The following is a 19,034-nucleotide window of genomic DNA, read 5'->3' on the forward strand; positions in this document are numbered from 1 at the left end:
ACATACAGGAAACAGAATATTACTTCCAAGCTCCCCTTCTCATACAACACATATTGGCAATGAGAGGAGACCTACAAGAACTTAGGAAGATTGCATTTACTGTGTTATAAATGGGTGCTTAACAAAGCTCAAAAGTATTCAAAACAAGTGCTACTTGCACCTTCTAAAACCCATCCCAGGCTTAATTAATTAAGTCCTGAGAGCCCACAGCATACTTTCAATAGTGCCAGGGAGAACCGCATGAAAAGTTTCAATGACATCCAGCTCCCCTGAGAGATTCTCCAGGCAAAATCAAAAGAAGAGCAAGAAGAAGCAATCAAGCCAAAAGGTAACACCAGGGGATTGATGAGACTAGGTCAAGACCTAGAGGCCAAGGTGTCCCCGGGGCTTCCCAGGAAGACTAAAGTCACAGTGATCTCTTGATATTCCATAGAAGACAAAGGGAATTCCCAGGTGGTGAGTGTCTAAGAAGGAGACAGAGGTGGAGCCAAGGACATCATCTAGGTTGGTCTACCAGAAGAGAGAGATTGTACAAGACAGGGACTGTGGCATATGGTGGCAGTTCTTGCTCCCTATCCAGCCCAGAGCTGTGAGAGATGGTAAGAAAGAGAACCAGGAACCAAATACCCCATTCAGAACTGTGACAAGGTAGCAGTATAAGCTTCCAGGCTATAGCAGGAATAGGACTCACCCAAAGAGCTTTTGTTTGTGTGGTTTATATCTAGGGGCGTGCTGATAAATGATTAACAACTGGTTATCTGGGGGAAAATAACACACTTTTAAGTTTAATCTGCATCATTAACATTTCCTCTATTACTTTCCTTAAGTCTAAGCAATAAAAACAGTAAATCAAGCCCTGATTTGTAATGTTTGCTGATTCCTGGGATGTAAATGCTTACGTTCTAAGAGGATACAAGGGGACATTGCTTGGAGCTAAGGCAACAGATATAAGTAAACAGAATAAAACCCCCAAGTTCAATGAAGAAATCCTATAAGTTAAGAGAAGACCCAAAGCTGAAGCTAGAAGAAGAGAGTAACTTCACAAACAATAAGCCCCATTAAAGAGAAAAGTTTGGTCACAAGGACTCCAAGAGTATATGAAAGAAATGAAGCAATATATAAAAATGAAATTAGAACTCTTAAGAAAAACATTCAAATATTAAAATAAAAGATGGAATAAATGACCAAAGGAGTGGATTACCTAAAAAAAAAATAGAATGGAGCAAAAAGAATTTAATGATTCAAGAAGACAAGAAGAAATATTAGAACAAAGGTTTTTTGGGGTTGAGTTTTTTTAAAACAAAAAATCAGAGGAACAAGTGAAGCAGTTACATACTACAATGGCTACTGTGTTAGACCTAGGGTCAGGAAGACACGAGTTCAAATCCAGACTCAGACACTTATTAGCTTGTGATTCTGGGCAAGTCACTTACCTCTATCTGCCCATTTTCTCTACTGTAAAATGGGGATCAAAATAGCACCCACTCCCAGGGCTGTTGTGAGGATGAGATAATATTTTAAAGTGCTTTGCAAACTTTAAACCACTACATAAATACTAGCTATTATTATCAAAAACAACTGACCTGGAAAACAGGTCAAAGAGAGAGAATTTAAGGCTCATTTAGACTCCCTGTGGGGAGTTTTAATCTGTGTCCCCTTATGAGATCACCTCCACATGGAAGAAGTATAAACATAACATGGCATGCCAGAATATGTGCACCAAGTTTGTCTCTGTCCTCAACAGAATGTAGGCTTGAGATGAGCAAGGATGATTTTATTTTTACCAAATGCATAGCACAGTGCCACAAAGGAGGTGCTTTAAAAAATGTTTGTTTCTTGATTAATTGATTCAGCTTGACAATCTCACACTTTATCTGTATCATTTTTTCTGGATAAATCTCTTCTTTTTGGATCCAGAGAGGTCCTAGTGGTGCAATTTACTCTGTGGGACAAGGAAGGAAGTACACAAAGCAAGCATTTATTAATTGCTTGCTATGTGCCAGACATTGTGCTCAGTGCTACACAATTATCATCTCATTTGCTACCTTCAACAACCTGGAGACATAAGTCTATTACTATCCCCATTTTACAGTTCATAAAACTAAGGCAAACAGTGGTTAAGACATTGGTCCAGGTTCAAACAGCTAGTAAATGTCTGAACTAGACTTGAACTCAGGTCTTTCTGACTCCAGACACAGGGTGTTAACCACTGCATCACCTAGCTTCCCCAGGGGTTTACAAAGATACTACCAGCTGTTTGGATTTTAATACCTGGATTCTACCCAGTCCCAACCAATCCCACTACACAAGATAACTCTACATATATCAGCAAGGTGGAATCAGAATGATGAGAGTGATGCCAACAAGAAGAGTGATGAAGCAGATTTGGCTTAAGGAGGGAATAACATACACATTCAATTGGGTATATTACCATATAGGAAAGTAGGTGGGAAGGGGATAAAAGGGGGGATGATAGAATGGAGGACAAATTAGGGGAGGGGGTAATCAGAAGCAAACACTTTTGAAAAGGAAAGTCAAAGGAGAAAATTGAAAAAATGGAGGCTAGATTAGAAGGAAATATAGTTAGTCTTTTACAACATGACTATTATGGAACTGTTTTGCATAATGATACATGTGTGGTCTATCTTGAATTGCTTGCCTTCTCAAGGATGGAGAGTGGGGAGGGAAGAAGGGAGAGAATTTGGAACTCAAGGTTTTAAAAACAAATGTTAAAAGTTGCTTTTACATGCAAATAATATATACAGGCAATCGGGTATAGAAATCTATCTTGCCCTACAAGAAGGTAAGGGGGATGGGGATAAGGGGTGGGGGGAGTGGGGTGATAGAAGAGAGGGCAGACTAGGGAAAGGGGCAATAAGAATACATGCCATCTTGTAGGGAGGGAAGAGATGGGGAGAAAATTTATCACTCAAAATCTTGTGGAAATGAATGTTGAAAATTAAAAATAAATTAATCTAAAAAAAGAATATTGATGAAGGAAAGGTTCATGAAGCAAGCAGAACCTGGGCTATCTTGGATGTGGACATGGCAATTGTAGAAAGCAAAGGAGAGAAATCCAGGTAGAAGGAATAGTATATGTGAAGAATTCTAGAATATGAAGAGATTTTAGGGGTCATGTAGCCTAAGCTCCTCCTTTTACAAATAAGGAAACTACAGTCCAGAGAGATAAGAGACTTCTCTAAGGTCATACAGTGGCAAAGCTGGGATTTGAATCCCAGTCCTCTGACTTAAAGAGTCTATAAGCCAAAGGGCAGTTTTCATTTGGTTTGTTTACCAGGAACAATTGTGATATTTCAAAAAGGAAATGATGATATAAAAATAGAGTAAAACTTTAGTTCTCTGGAAGCTAGTCATGAAGAAGAGTTCCGGACCTAGAAGTGGCTAGGAAGAAGGGGTTCAAGTTTGGGGCTGGGAGTAGAGAAGGAATCTTGTGGTCAGTAAAGCAGCAGCCCAAGGGCATTCAGGAACAAATGATTACTGCCAAAGAGAATGCAGACCCAAAGACTATATCTGATACTCTGTGGTTAGTATGGTCCAAAAGGAGTGTTACAGTTATTGAGAAGGTCCGTGGAAGATGAGCCTTTTCCAACAAAACTTGAGACGCACAGGAAAAGTCAACTATAATTTAGATACAAGAAAACAAAAAGGGAAGACAAAAAGGGGAAAAGTCAGGGAGATTAAAAATTAAATAGAAGTAGCATCTGTAATAAGAAACAATGATGAGCATAGCCAGTAACTGATACTCTGACAACAGGCAAGAGGCAGCAACAACAAGTCAGGAGACAGAATAGACTGCCAATCTTCAGGGACAAATCATCATCTCTAGTCCACTTGGCAACAGAGGATATCCATGTCTGGGTCACCTGTACTGTCAAGGGTGGCTGAGAATGAAAAAAGAATGTCAAGGATATCCAGTTTTCCTCAAGATGACTATGAGCCATCAACGAAAAGTCCAAATTACAGTCAACACGTTATATTTAAGAAGCTAGAAAAGTGCCTCTGGGATGTACATTTTAGACAGAATTTCATTTTATTTAAAACTTTTAGAGCAAACATCCACCTGTCTGGAAATCTCAGCCAGCCTGAATGACTGATTCCCAAAACATAGCCAAAATCACATTTTTACTGAACTATCTGATAAAGGTGATCTTTTTTCTGTATAAGGCATGTTGAAGTGGGGAAACGACTTAACAAAGAAAGGCAACTAGAAGTGATCTAGAACGCCTGGGACTGGCTGAGCCACCACACCACACCACTAAGGCCAAAGCCCATAGATCTGATTGTTCTGTGGACCAATTAACTTCCATTTTTTGTTGTTGTTCTGTCATGTCTGACTCTTCGTGTTCATGGCCAATTCACTTCATTCTTTGTTGGGGTTCAGTTGTGTCTGATTCTGCTTTGGGATTTTCTTGGCAAATGCATTGAGGTGGTTTGCCATTTCCTTCTCCAACTCATTTGATAGGTGAGGAAACTGAAACAAGCAAGGCTAAATGACTTGCCCAGGGTCACATAGATAATGTCTCAGCCCAGATTTGAACTCTGGATGATGAGTCTTCCTAACTTTAATCCTGGCACTCTATCCACTGTGCCAGCAAGCTACCCATTCTAGTCCCCCCAAATGACCAAAGATGAATCTCAAATAATAGCCAAACATCCTAAAGACATTTCACATGAGAATATGATGCAACAGCATAAAACCATCACCACTGCTATTAAGATAACTCCAAGCAAGCATTGTGAGTCAGTTATGTGATCTTTGTGTGTGTACATATATACATGTATATATGAATCTTACGCATATAGGATGATATATACATACCCACACATATACATATCTTTGCAGAGATACATGTAATAACAGAGAGGGAGCAGAAGAGAAGACAAGTGACAGGTGGTTAACAACTCGCTTAAAGTTTTATAGGAAGAAAACTAGGACCTAGCAATGGGATCAAGAAGAGAAAGAAATAAAATAGCACTGGAGAAAAATGGTGATGTTTGTTGACAATAATTGCACAGTTCAAGTAGGCCAAGGAGGACCGATTGAGTTTGGGAGGTCCTGCCTATCCTAAGGTTCCAGTACCATATCAGACTTGTGAAATGAATTCCCAATTCATAATGAGGACTAGTTGTCATCTGTTGGAATTTTGAGGGGTTATTTATAATGGGTTAATTTGTGATTTCTTTGGAGCAGGGTAATCTGAATGAGGAAATTCTCTCTATCAAGGCAGACTGGCACCTGCTCTGAATAGCACCATATTGTTGCCTATTTCAATGAGAGGTTAAGTGACTTGCCTGAGGTCATGGAGCCAATATATGTCAGAAATGGGACTTGAATCAGATCTTCCTCACTCCAAAGTCAGCTCTCTATCCACCATGCTACACAACCTTTTAATGGAGGCAAGTAAGTTGAGTTGACTAAGTAATGTACTGTAAGCTAATATGAAGAGATGGAGGTGGGGTGAGGAAATCTTCTAAAATTCCAACCATAACAGTCCACCCGTGTATATGAAGCAGAGCTCTGCTTCCTAAACGACAAACAATCCTTATGTGGATGTTAGGATTCCAATAGTGCAAGGCTAAAATGTTATGACACATTCAGAGCCATTGTCTCACTTGGAGACACACCTTGGCTCCAACTCACAGTTTCTTCTGTACCAGATCCATTTTATTTTTATGTTCTTTATTATTATTTCCAGAGCTCCTTCTTCACTGCTTTAGTACTTACAGGGCATCATGATTTCCTTAAATGAAAAAAACAATGACTTTGGTGTCAAAGGTTCTGGGACTGAAAATTGACTGCACCAAATAACCGTGTGACCTTGGGTAAGTCATTTTACTCTCTGAGCTTCATCCATAAAATGAAGACTAAATGAAATTAAAATCTAAGATCCATGATCACTGTGAGTCCTCCCTCATCCAACACTGCCCTTTAGTAGCGAATCTCATAATTGGTGGCATGGGGGTTGAGGAAAGGAAGACTCTTCTGGTGTTTATTTTTCTGGTAATGAGCCACCCTATCAATCAATCATTCGACAAGCATTTATTAGGCATGTACTACATTGCAGGCACTGTATCAGCTTCTAGGGTCAAAATACCATGTATCAAGATGCTCCCCACACTCATACTAACTCCCTTCCTCATCTCTGCTTCCTGTCTTCCTTCAAATCCCAGCCAAAAAAAAAAAACACCAGCTTCTCCAAGAAGCCTTGCCTGATCCTCCTTCATTCTAGCACCTTTTTCAAATTTATCCTATCTATTGCTCATTTATACACAGATGTTTGCATGGAGTCTCCCCCATTAGGCTGTGTGCTCCTTAAGAGCAGTGACTGTCTTTTACCTTGCTTTTTCTCCCAGGTGCTTAGCATAGCACTTAATAAATGTTTACTAAGAATCATGTATTCACTTTCTCCCGATATACCAGTATCCAGAGAAGGAAGTTATTGCACAACACAGAAGGACCAAAAAACACCAAAAAGCCAGGTTGGAGACTGCAGTCATCCAGTGACCTTGGAAAAACACAATCTTCTAAGTTTTCCAAGCTATAAAGCAGGTCATCAGTGGAGTTGCGACATAGGTTTTATGAGGCGATATTAAAAAAATACTTTGGATTTATACCCAAAAGATGCTCAGTAATATACACACACATACATATATACATATTATAAACACACACGTACCCTACATTTATATGTACATACACAGACATATCTCAAAAGCATAAATTTACAGACATGCCCAATGTATTGTGTTTGTTTTGCTTAATCATATTTTCTTACAAAGGGAGAGTTTGATTTGGAATAGGCAGGTGAGATTGGGAAGTGACAAGGAAAAAAGCATAAATATTTCTAAACAAATAAAATGTATTCTTTTTGATATTTAACATGAAGATGACCTCATGACATCAGCAATGAGCAGAAATGAAGTCTCACAGGGAAGAGAGTCTCTAGACAAGGTCCTTCCATTAAATCGATTAGCATCCAAGCCACTGATTAAGCACGGAGAACAGCTTTTTAAAGGTACCTATACTTTGCCACTAATTAAAACAATTTCATATTCATTCAGATAACTGGATAGAGAGTCCTGCAGAAGGCTCTATCCAAAAGCAAGTTCATTGTGGTGAATGTTAATATAAATTTCACCAGCCAATCAATGATCTCAGTGCTAACTGGGTACATTTATTAAGAGTAAGCCATTAATTTAGTCTCCAAGTACGCCAAATCCTTAGCATAGTCCCTAACATCACTAACCAAAGCACTCCAGCTATGAAAAGGTATGTATATCTTTATCCTTAGACATAAATGAATTTCCTTTATGCATGCCTTTCATATATGAAATATCTTATTACATTACCCCAAATGTAAATGGCATGTAGGCTGCCCCACACCTAATTTGTAACTGTATCTTTTTATTTGAGGGACTTTCTTTCCCAAAGTAGCCTTGAATAGAGAGAATGAATTATAGTACACACCCAGATGGCCAGCACTTCACCTGTGTCATGGTTTTTATAGTTTATTAAAACAGTAAAACAACCTAGACATGAGTAATTTTCCATTTCATGCAAGCCATTAAGTTAACATCACTCACCGGGGTCTTGATCCAGTATCTCAAAACTGCAAGGTGTAGCATGTAAAGAATGTAGTACTGTATTAATATAAGAGAAGAAGCAAACAGTAGAGGACAAAGAAGAGACATATTTTGGACAATCTCTCATTTCTCACTATGGTGCTGGATTAAAACAAAATCCCTCACATAATAGTGGTGCTGATGACTCAGTATCAGTAGGGATATAATTTATCTTTTTGATATCGCTGCATTTATTCTAAGCCTTTGACTCAGTTTGACCTAGATTTCCTCCTGACCAACATTTGCCAGGTAATGGTAGGGGTTTGGTGTTAGAGAGGTTAACCAATCATCTCTTAATTGCTAGATCACACGGCCTTTTCTTTCATTTTTGTCCTTTCATTTTTTTTCGTTCTGAGCTTATTCCTAGCCTCTCACCCCAACTGGGGGGAAAGAAAGTGAAACCCTTGTGACAAATATGCAAAGTCAAGCAAAACAAATTGCCATCCTGACAGATGGCCTTTTCTGAATCCTTATTCTCACTGACCTCCCTCTGGAACTTTGAAAACTGTTGGCCACCCTCTCCTGCATATTCCAGCTCCTCCCTCAATCTGAAAATCCTGCTCTCTTCCCCTAGCTATTTCTCTGGTGCTTCTCAGCCTCCCTTGCTAGATCATCACCCATATCCTGCTCCATCAATGCTGTTGTTCCCTGAGGCTCTGGGCTAGACAATCCTCTCCCCCTCCCCCCAATTCCCCTCCCATGGGGCCAATTATTATCTTTATGCAGATGACTAAAAAATCTATATCCAATTCTAATTGCTTTGCTGAACTTTAATCTGTCATTAACAACTGGCTACCAGACAGCTCCACCTCAATATCCCATGGCCATCTCAAACTAACAAGGTCCGAAACAAAGGCTATTATTTCATTATTTCTTTCTCTCTCTCTCTCTCTCTCTCTCTCTCTCTCTCTCTCTCTCTCTCTCTCTCTCTCTCTCTCTCTCTCTCTCTCTCTCCCCCCCCCCCCCCTCCCTCTCTCTCTCTCTCTCTCTCACACCACACACCAAATTTCCTTATTTATGTTGAGATGACCTCTATCCTCCTAGTCACCCAGGGTCCTACTCAGATTCATCCCTAACTCTTTCCTCTCCTTCACCCCTTCTAAACAGCTGCCAAATCGCTTCAGTTCTGCCTCCAAAGTATATTTTGTAATAGTTCCCATCTGTCTGATAACAGGGTCACCATCCAAGTTCACACACTCATCAGCTCTCTCCTGGATTACTGTAAAAGTCTCATATTTGGATCACCCATTTTCAGTCTCTCTCCTTTCTAATCTACCATTTATAGAGTTGCCAAAATAATCATGCTAATAACTCATATCTGACCATAACACATCCCTCCCTAAGAAGCTTCAGTGGTTCTCAAATGCCTCTAGGATAAAAGACATCCTATGAGTCTAGAAGGAAATACAATGCAGACTGGCATAGTCTGGTTCCAGCCTACATTTCCAAAATTATTCCACATACTCTATATTCAAGTTTACTGATGTGCTGTGTGGTTTTCCCCCATGCCTGAAATCAGCTTCCTCCACTGATCATCTCAGGTGTCACCTCCGAAAAACATTTCCTGATCCTTTTTAGTTGTTGGTATTTTCTCCGGCCTCAACTTATATTGTCTTTGTTTACATGCTGTCTACCTCACTAGAATGTGAGCTCCTTGAGGGCAGGGACTGTTTTTTTTTTTCTTTCTGTGCATCCCCAGGACCCAAGAGTGCCAGGTACTAGTTGCTGAATTGAACTGGTCCACGCAGCAATTAAATCCATGAGCTCATGACATCACAGCACTCCAAACTGCTGGGCAAATCTACCAAGCACCTTGGATTAAAGAAAGTCTTCTAGATTTTGACATATTAACTAAAATTTCTATTAAAATTAGCAGTTTCTACAAAGCAGGTTTAAATCATTTAAATACGCTTTTTTTCCTGAGTCCCAGGGTGAGCTGAAAGTAGGTGAGAGAGATTCCCAATTTTAGACCTCAGTACTTCCTTTCATAGGGTAGCTACGTGGCACAGTAGATAGAATGCTGGACCTGGAGTCAGAAACATTCATCTTGTCAAGTTCAAGTCTGGCCTCAGACACTTATCTCTGTGCCCCTGGGCAATTCACTTAATCTTGCTCGCCTCTGTTTCCTTATCTGTAAAAAAGAGCTGGAGAAGTTAAAGGTAAGCCACTCTACTATCATTTCCCCCAAAAGGGGGTTGGACACAGTTGACTAACAATTTTGTTTCATGGGTTACCATGGCCAAAGAATTCATCACTGGCATAACCTTACAGAGCAAGAGTGTAGTCCATTCCATGATTATATGTAACCCACGCTTTGGAGCTCTTCCAAAAGGACTTGGAGATGGAATAATGAGAGATATGGGGAGGAGGACTGCTTATGGGCAAGCTTCTTAAACACCTTACTATCCAGACTGCTTTTGACCTTTACCTTGAAGGGGACCTATGGGTAAAAGAATTCAAATAAGCAACCAGATACAAAGAAGCAAGCATGGAAGAACAAAAACTGTTACCTGCCCAATGAGGGGATTGAATGAAGTAGGCTGAAATAAGAGCAACAACCCAGATGGAGTCTAAATATTAGAACTTGTGGGTTTAACTGATGTCACTCACCAGTGACAGAATTCCAGAACTCGCCAATGACTATCTGAGACACAGGAACAAGGCTGATGACAAGAGATGTGCTCATCATCTTTGCACTTTAGGGGGAGATCCTCTCACTTGTCATAAATGCCAGTTCCTTCCTTGCTTCACGTATTGCCTAACTGACAAATACATGGAAGAGGAAGTCAGCCATATCTCTTCCTTCATGAAGCAGCAGATTGTGGCTGCTTTTAAAGCTGTTATTTTCATAAATAGTGATATTTGAATGGTTTGTGTGACAATATATTAAAATCCAGATTACCACTCAAACCTGTGCGAAGTCTGCTTCTTTGAATGCTAGCAGTGAGATTGGGAAATGTGAAAGGACAAAACCCTGGAAGAGAAGCAGATTTCAAGTCTTGAGGATTTATAACCCCCAAATTAAATTAGAAATAGTTAACTGGAAAAATATTTGCTATAAATTTCTCTGATAAAAATCTTAATATTTAGGATATGTTACATAAAACAGGTATAAAAACCTTTCCCCAATAGATAAGTGGCCAAAGGACATCAACAGGCAATTTTCAAAGAAAGATAAAGTATAAATAACTGTGAAAAAATATTCCTAATCACCAATTGCAGAAATGCACATTAAAACAGCTCTAAGATTCCACCTCACATCCATCAGATTGGCAAAGAAAAAAAGGACAATATTATTGCTAAAGGTGTTGAGCACACTGATACATGCTGGTGAAGCTGTGAAGTGGTCCAGCAATTCTGGAAAATAATTTGGAACTATACCTAAAAAGTTACTACACTGTATATACCCTTTCAACCAACAGCAACACCACTAAGCATATGCTGCAAAGAGATATTAAAGACAAAGGGGAAAGGCCCCATACGTAAAAAATATTTATGGCATTTTTGTTATAGCATGCAACTGGAGACAAAGCCGGTATCTATCAATTGGGAAATGGCAGAACAAAGTATGGTCCATTACTGCCAAGGATGAATCCAAAGAAACCTGGAAAAACGTGTATGAACTGATGCAGAACCAAGAGAATTATTTATAAAATGACAAGATTGTAAAGAAAGATAATTCTGAAAGACTTCATATCTGATAAATGCAAAAACTGATTACAATTTGAGGAGATTGATCATGAAGCATACTTCCTATCACTTAGTAAAGATGTAAGAGAGGATATAGAACGAGACACATTTTTTTACATATAACCAATACAACAGAAATTTATTTTGTTTGACTATACTTATTTGTTACAAAGGAGGACTTTTATTTGGAGAGGAGGAGCTATACGACACATTGTGAGAGAATGTTGTGACAGTAACATACATACAAAGAAGAAGAAAAGGAAAAAATATCAATGAAATATTTTTCATAAATATACAGAGAATGAAAGAATGTTCCAAAGAGGATACAGATAAGTACAGTAATCTTGATATTGCACCCTTGAAACTTATAGACAGATATAAATTTAATCAAGCTGTATTCAATATAAAACTATCTACAACATAGAAAAATGGTACCAGAGGGCACAATGGAAAAGGAGGGTACAGTGGGATCAGGATTCTTGAGGGACAAGATTGACATGGATAAGTTATGTTGGGAGCAAGGAGTGATGGCCAAGAAAGCGGCTATGGCCTAGGAAGCCAACAACAAAGATTCTAAATGGAGGCACAGGTCAGTAGATTGGCCTACTTTCCATAGTAGCAATGGTAATATGATTTGATGATCAGTCTTTGAACAAGACGAGAAAATGAGACAGGAAGGAAAGTGACAGAGGGGTTGGTGCGTAGCAGCAGGAGGGCACATATGAGGCAGGAAACCAAGAATTTCTGAGATCCTGGTGTTACTTTATACGTGGGAATTATCTAAATGAACAATAGTCAACTTACATAAGTTTTAAAGAGTCTTAAAAATACTTAGCAGTAAATGATTTGGATTTTCCTAAGTAATTTTTAGGGGTAATTTTTGGGGTAGAGTTGAAAAGATGAGTCCCAAAAATGAACAACTTCAGTGTCATCTCCAATTATTTTCTAGGTTTCAGAGATTTATTCAAATTAGGTATTGGGGATTAGAAAGGAAAGAACACTAGAGTAGCCACAGACACATATTCTATTGAAAAAGAGAAGCCAATACCTCAAAATTTATTTAACGTGAAGGTTGTGCTTCCATGGGAGCAAACACATGGATGCAGAATGACAAAGTCTACTATTCAATTGTTTAAATTGTAACGTCCTTGAGAGGATGGCTAGTTTTATCAATCTTGGTTCTTCATCACCTAGTACAGAATAGGTGCTTCATAAATGGTTGTTAAATCTGAATTCTGAGACTAAAATTATCAGTAACTATAACAAGTATGACCCTTAATTTTTAAAAGATGGTAGCTTGCGTCCCAATTATTTCAATAGTACTACAATCAAATATTCTCTCCACATGCTTAAGGCTTCACACTCATTTTTAATGCTCTTTCAAATGAACTGGATGTGTCAGACTTTGACAGATATTGCTAGCCTCACAGAGAGAGTGCGACATAACTCAAAGATTCTCATAGAAGATCAGCGGTGCAAAGATTGGCAATGTTATCATGCAAATGGCAAATTAAATTGGTCTCAAAAGTTATATTCCATTCAATGACAGCAAATGTTTCAAACTTCTGATTCACTCTCATGGCATCTGAAAGAAGAGAATGATACTGACCTCCTTTACCCTCTGAAGGTTATTTTCATATCTGGAGAGCTCTGAATTTTGTTTTAATAAAACTTTAGATTCTGTGTGATGTAGGAAAAAGGTAATACTGGGAAATAAGAAGCAGAGAAGGAAGGAGATGAACAATCTCTGAATTTTCTGCATTATCATACTGAAAAAAGTAGAGACACATGATGAATGTGGGTCTCAGCATATTGCCAACAATGATTTGTATCTGAGAAGTGATGTAACAAAAATCATTGAGGCCATGAATGGTTGACCAGGAAAGGAAGTGAGTCAGCCAAGTAACAATGGTGAGAAATTACAGAGGGCCAAGCCCAAATCCTGGGTGACTATCCACAAAATCGTAAAAGAACTAGGATAAGGCCTCCAATGAGTTGAATTGATCAAGTTTCATAGGGTCTTAAGTGCATAGATTTAGAGATATAAGGGACCTCTGAGACCAACAAGTCCAACCCCAAAGTGTATTTGAAAAAGTAGGTTCAGATCAACTGACTTGCTCAGGATCACACAGCTAGAAAGTGTCTGGGGCAGGATTAGATCTCAAGTCTTCTTAAATTCAAGTCTAGTGCTCTATCCACTGTACCATATAACCGCAGATTTATTGGGAGGGGGAGGGGAGCAGACACATGGACAGTAATCATTTAAAAAACTGAGGATACAAGGGCAGGTTGTAATTGATGTTGGAGGAGGGACCATCCACAGGGGAAGGAATCAGGTCTCATTGAAGTATTTTGTGTTATTCTCTTCTGAGAAAATAACACTAATGCAGAAAGCCCTAGAAGCTACTAAATCTGAGCTTCTTTGTCCGACATTCGGGACTATCCTAGATTCCCAGAAAACTACCATAAAGCACATTAAGAGAGAATATCTTCTGGCTGTTACAAGAAGAAAATCATTCTTCTAGTTGAGTTTAGTTGCTATCAAAGGGAATCTTAAGGTATCTCTCAGTTGAGGAAAGCATCAGATTGGTGTGAGGCCAGTAAACTAAGGATTTAAAAACTGACACTACGTGGTTAGCGTTTAACTAATTGTGGTTGTTTCACAGTCATTTCAGTTGTGTCTGACTCTTCGTGACCCCATTTGGGGTTTTCCTGCTAAAGATACTGGAATGGTTTGCCATTTCCTTCTCCAGCTCATATGACATATGAGGAAATTGAGGCAAGCAGGGTTAAGTGACTTGCCCTGGCTCACACAGCTAATAAGCGTCTGTGACCAGATTTGAACTCAAGAAATCTTCCTGACTCCAGGCCTGACTGAGAAATTTAAGAGACTTTCCCAATATGACAGATGCTAACTACTGCTGGTAATTCATGTAAGGAGAAATAATACTGCTGAACCTAAATCGGTTTACTGCCAAATAAAGAGGCAAATCACTAAATTCTGCAGACAGCTAAATTCTAAAGGACATGTAAAGCTATAGTAGCCTCATCTTTCAATTTAAAAAAAAGTATAACAAAATATTTCTCAAATAGGCTGGAATTTTTTTATTATTATTGTTTCTTCAAATAGAATAAAAACTTATTGAGGGAAGACATTGTTTCATTTTTCTCTTGCTTTCCCTCTACCCAACACAGTATATCTAGCCCATAGGAGGTGCTTGATAAATGCTTATTGGTTATCAGCAAATTATGGAACTAATTCCTTTGTTCTAAAATAACAGCAGGGATTACTAAAATGATTGAGGGAGAGGGGAGTGATCAGGACACTCTGATCAATCGATTTCTCATCTTCCCACCTACCCAGATGATGAAATCACAGAAGAGAAGGGGCAGTTATGCAGCTGCTATGCACGAGGAAGCTATGCAGCCTCCAAAGGCTTCATAATTTTAGGACCATGAAACAAAACAGAGCCGATTCTAATTTATCCTTGGTCATATCTCTTTGCCTCCTCCAGGGGGAGCTTAAACACTTTTAAAAAACACCCTGCATTCAGTTCCATGCAGTCTGACATCAAACTAAAGCAGTTTCAGGACATGGTGGTTTATCCTGATGTCAGTGCACTGAGGTTTTCACTTTTTACCTTCTTTCTCCTCAGTAATGAATGCAAGGGCTGGATCCATAATGGTTCTAACAGGCAAATTCACTCATATTATTCACTTATCTCTTGCATTACATATTTTTCCCTCACATACAAACATTGAGGCCAGAATCAAGGGCAATATTTTCCCCGTCTATTTTTCCTGCCTCACCCTTTTTTGAAATAGCAACCATCTAACCAATAAGGGAACCTCTAAACAAAACACACTTATTTTTGCAAAGGCAGTACATGATTAATTTCGGGAAGTAAACATTTGCTGGTTTCTAACTTAATAGGAAGAGAGGAAAGTTAGTCAGCACTTCTCTATTCCCGGCCCCTCCCCAGCTGCATTTTGCTCTACTTTGTCGTTTTCTAAATTGGAAGTTCTTAACCTGAGGCCCATGAACTTTTTTTGCCCCCTTGATAAATGTTTATTTATTGATTGACTGATTAGCATCACAGGTCCCATCCAAAAACCAAACCAAACCAAACCTCCAGCCTAACACTATGCCTTGCATAGAATATATGCCTAAAATTTTTTATCAACTTTAATTGAATGATGATTATTTTTTATATAAATATTTCTCTTTTTAATTTTATTATTTAATATTTTTAGTTTTCAACATTGATTTCCACAAGATTTTGAGTTACAAATTTTCTCCCCATTTCTATCCTCTCCCCACCCCAAGATGGATATATTCTGATGGCCTCTTTCCCCAGTCTGCCCTCTCTTCTGCACCCCACTTCCTATCCTTATTGCCTTTCCCTTTACTTTCTTCTAGGGCAAGATACATTTCTATACCCCACTGCCTGTATATCTTATTTCCCAGTTGCACATAAGAACAGCTTTTTTGAACATTTGTTTTTACAACTTTGAGTTCCAAATTTTCTCCCTTCTTCCCTCCCCACCCACCATCCTTGAGAAGGCAAGCAATTCAACATAGGCCACACATGTATCATTATGCAAAACACTTCCAGAATAGTCATGTTATGAAAGACTAACTATATTTCCCTCCATCCTATCCTGCCCCCCTTTATTCAATTTTCTCCCTTGACCTGTCCCTTTACAAAAGCATTTGTTTTGATTACCTCCTTCCCTGATCTGCCCTCCTTCTTTCATCCTCACCTTAGCCCCTTCCCCCCAACTTCCCTGTAGGGTAAGATACTCAATTGAGTGTGTATGTTATTCCCTCCTTAAGTCAAATCTGATGAGAGCAAGATTCACTCATTCCCCCTCACCTGCCTCCTCTTCCCTTCCATCATAACTGCTTTTTCTTACCACTTTAATGTAAAATAATTTTACATTTTATCTCTCCTTTTCTCCCTCTCAATATATTCCTCTCTCATCCCTTAATTTGATTTTTTTAGATATCATCCCTTCATATTCAACTCACCCTGTGCCCTCTGTCTATATATATATATATAGATACATATATATATAAATATAAATATGTATATATATACACACACATATATGTATGTGTGTGTGTGTGTGTGTATTCCCTTCAACTACCCTAATACTGAGAAGTGTCTCATGAATTACACATATCATCTTTCCACATAGGAATGTAAACAAAACAATCAACTTTAGTAAGTCCCTTATGATTTCTCTTTCTTGTTTACCTTTTCATGCTTCTCTTGATTCTTGTATTTGAAAGTCAAATTTTCTATTCAGCTCTGGTCTTCTCACTGAGAAAGCTTCAAAGTCCTCTATTTTATTGAAAGTCCATATTATTGTACTCAGTTTTGCTGGGCAGGTGATTTTTGGTTTTAATCCTAGCTCCTTTGACCTCTGGAATATCATATTCCAAGCCCTTCAATTCTTAATGTAGAAACTGCTAGATCCTGTGTTATTCTGATTGTGTTTCCACAATACTGGAATTATTTCTTTCTGGCAGCTTGCAATATTTTCTCCTTAACCTGGGAACTCTAGAATTTAGCTACAATATTCCTAGGAGTTTTCATTTTGCAATCTTTTTCAGGAGGCTATTGGTGGATTCTTTCAATTTCTATTTTACCCTCTGGCTGTAGAATATCAGGGCAGTTCTCCTTGATAATTTCTTGAAAGACAATGTCTAGGCTCTTTTTTTTGATCATGGCTTTCAGGTAGTCCAATAATTTTTAAATTATCTCTCCTGGATCTGTTTTCCAGGTCAGTGGTTTTTCTAATGAGATAGTTCACATTGCCTTCCATTCTCTGGGTTCTGTTTTATAATATCTTGATTTCTCATCAAGTCACTAGCTTCCACTTGCTCTAATCTAATTTTTAAGGTAGTATTTTTCTTCAGTGGTCTTTTGAACCTCCTTTTCCATTTGGCTAATTCTGCCTTTTAAGGCATTCTTCTCCTCATTGGCTTTTGGAGCTCTTTTGCCACTTGGGTTAGTCTATTTTAAGGAGTTATTTTCTTCAGCATTTTGGGGGTCTCCTTTAGCAAGTTATTGACTTGTATTTCATGATTTTCTTGCATTACTCTCATTTCTCTTCCCAATTTTTCCTCTACTTCTCTTACTTGCTTTTCCAAATTCTTTTTGAGCTCTTCCATGGCCTGAGCCCAATTCATATTTTTCTTGGAGGCTTTTGATGTAGGACCTACTTCTGGCTGTTTGTTTTGATCTTCGTTGTCACCAAAAAAAGATTCTATAGTCTAAGTCTCAGTCCTTTTATGCTGCTTGCTTATTTTCCTAGCCAATTATTTGACTTTTGAGCTTTTGGTCACGGTATGACTGCTTTAAGAGTAGAGAGTGCTTTGTCCCAAGCTTCAGGGGTTTTGCATTGCTGTTTTCAGAGCTACTTCTATTCTGAGGTGGTATGATACTCCTCTCCTGGCCTGTGCATGCAGGCACTTCTTTCTGCCATGTAACTTATCAGGAGGACTCCCTCTCCACAGTCACCACAAGCTCTGCCACACCAATGCTCCAAGAACTTTTTTTTAATATTTTAATAATTATATTTCAACATAACTGGTTTCCTCCCTAATCCTATAGATTTTATTTTATGCTTTTACAAATATTATGCTGAAAAAGGAGTCCAGGAACCCTGCTCTGGACCTAGCCAGAAGGTTACAGAGATATCATTAGTCCTTTTCCTCCTCATCCAACCCAACCCAAGGGTTACAGAGATATCATTTGTCCCTCTCCCCAAATGTGTGTCCAGCTCTACTGAAGCATATAGACAGGGGTCTGGGGCTGCAGCTGCTCTTTTCCTAGACCAAAAGGGCTTTAATCCCAAACCTGGAATAGCAAAGGACACTTTGGGATGTCAATGGAGCCCTTCTTTCAATTTTTAAATCATCTCACTCTTCCAATTTCTCTCTCTCAATCAACCAAGGTAGTTTTTATCTCTAAGCATTGAAGAATTGTTGGAGAAATGTCAGGAAAATAGATTTTAATTAATTTTGCCACTTATTACTCTGCAATTTGGGGTGAGTCACCATTCCTCAATAGAGAAGTAAGAACCTGAAAAATAATGAATGTTGTCAGTAAATCAGAACTCAGTTCTCCATAATTCCTCAACTCTCCTCTCTTCCTTGGAAGATTTAGAATAATCACATCTATGGAAAGGCAAGGAAAGCGTTCAGGTAAATAATAAATTCACTGATATATTTTCATAAGGAATCAGACTGATCATCAAAAATAAACTAGCCAGGCTTCCAGATAGCCTTACATGGCACAAAGAACACAGTAAATTAAACAAGAAAATGAAAGAATCATCATACCTGGAGAGAAACCACACTGACATTATCAAAATGGAGATGTCCGTTAGGCTGTGTTACTGCTGGGTTTGCATAACATTTGACTCCATTGATGGCAGGCACTTTAGGGGCTGGAGGGTTCACTTTTTCTTGGGAAGGAAAGAAGTCCTCATTTCCAAAGTGAGCATGATCATTCTGCAGTGGAAAAAATGGAAAAGTACACATTTCAGAGATCAGGATACAAGTTGATCAAGACAGGTAAACAAAAGGAGTCTGCCTTCTATTCACAAGTGGGAAAAATTCACATGTTTGTTCTGTATATATATATATGTTGAAGATAATCATTTAAAATATATGATTTTTCTCACTT

At 38.6% G+C, this 19,034-nt stretch overlaps 1 protein-coding gene across 1 annotated transcript in view; it reads right to left on the reverse strand.

The window, feature by feature from the left end:
- SLC39A8 (solute carrier family 39 member 8) overlaps nt 1-19,034 on the reverse strand; it is a 64,860-nt gene that overhangs the window by 13,028 nt on the left and 32,798 nt on the right. The window contains exon 5 of the mRNA XM_036764348.1: nt 18,689-18,859. Within this exon, the coding sequence (XP_036620243.1) occupies nt 18,689-18,859 (171 nt within the window). The remainder of the gene's footprint in view (nt 1-18,688; nt 18,860-19,034) is intronic.

This window comes from Trichosurus vulpecula, chromosome 6, assembly GCF_011100635.1.
Source record: "Trichosurus vulpecula isolate mTriVul1 chromosome 6, mTriVul1.pri, whole genome shotgun sequence".
NCBI lineage: Eukaryota > Metazoa > Chordata > Mammalia > Diprotodontia > Phalangeridae > Trichosurus > Trichosurus vulpecula.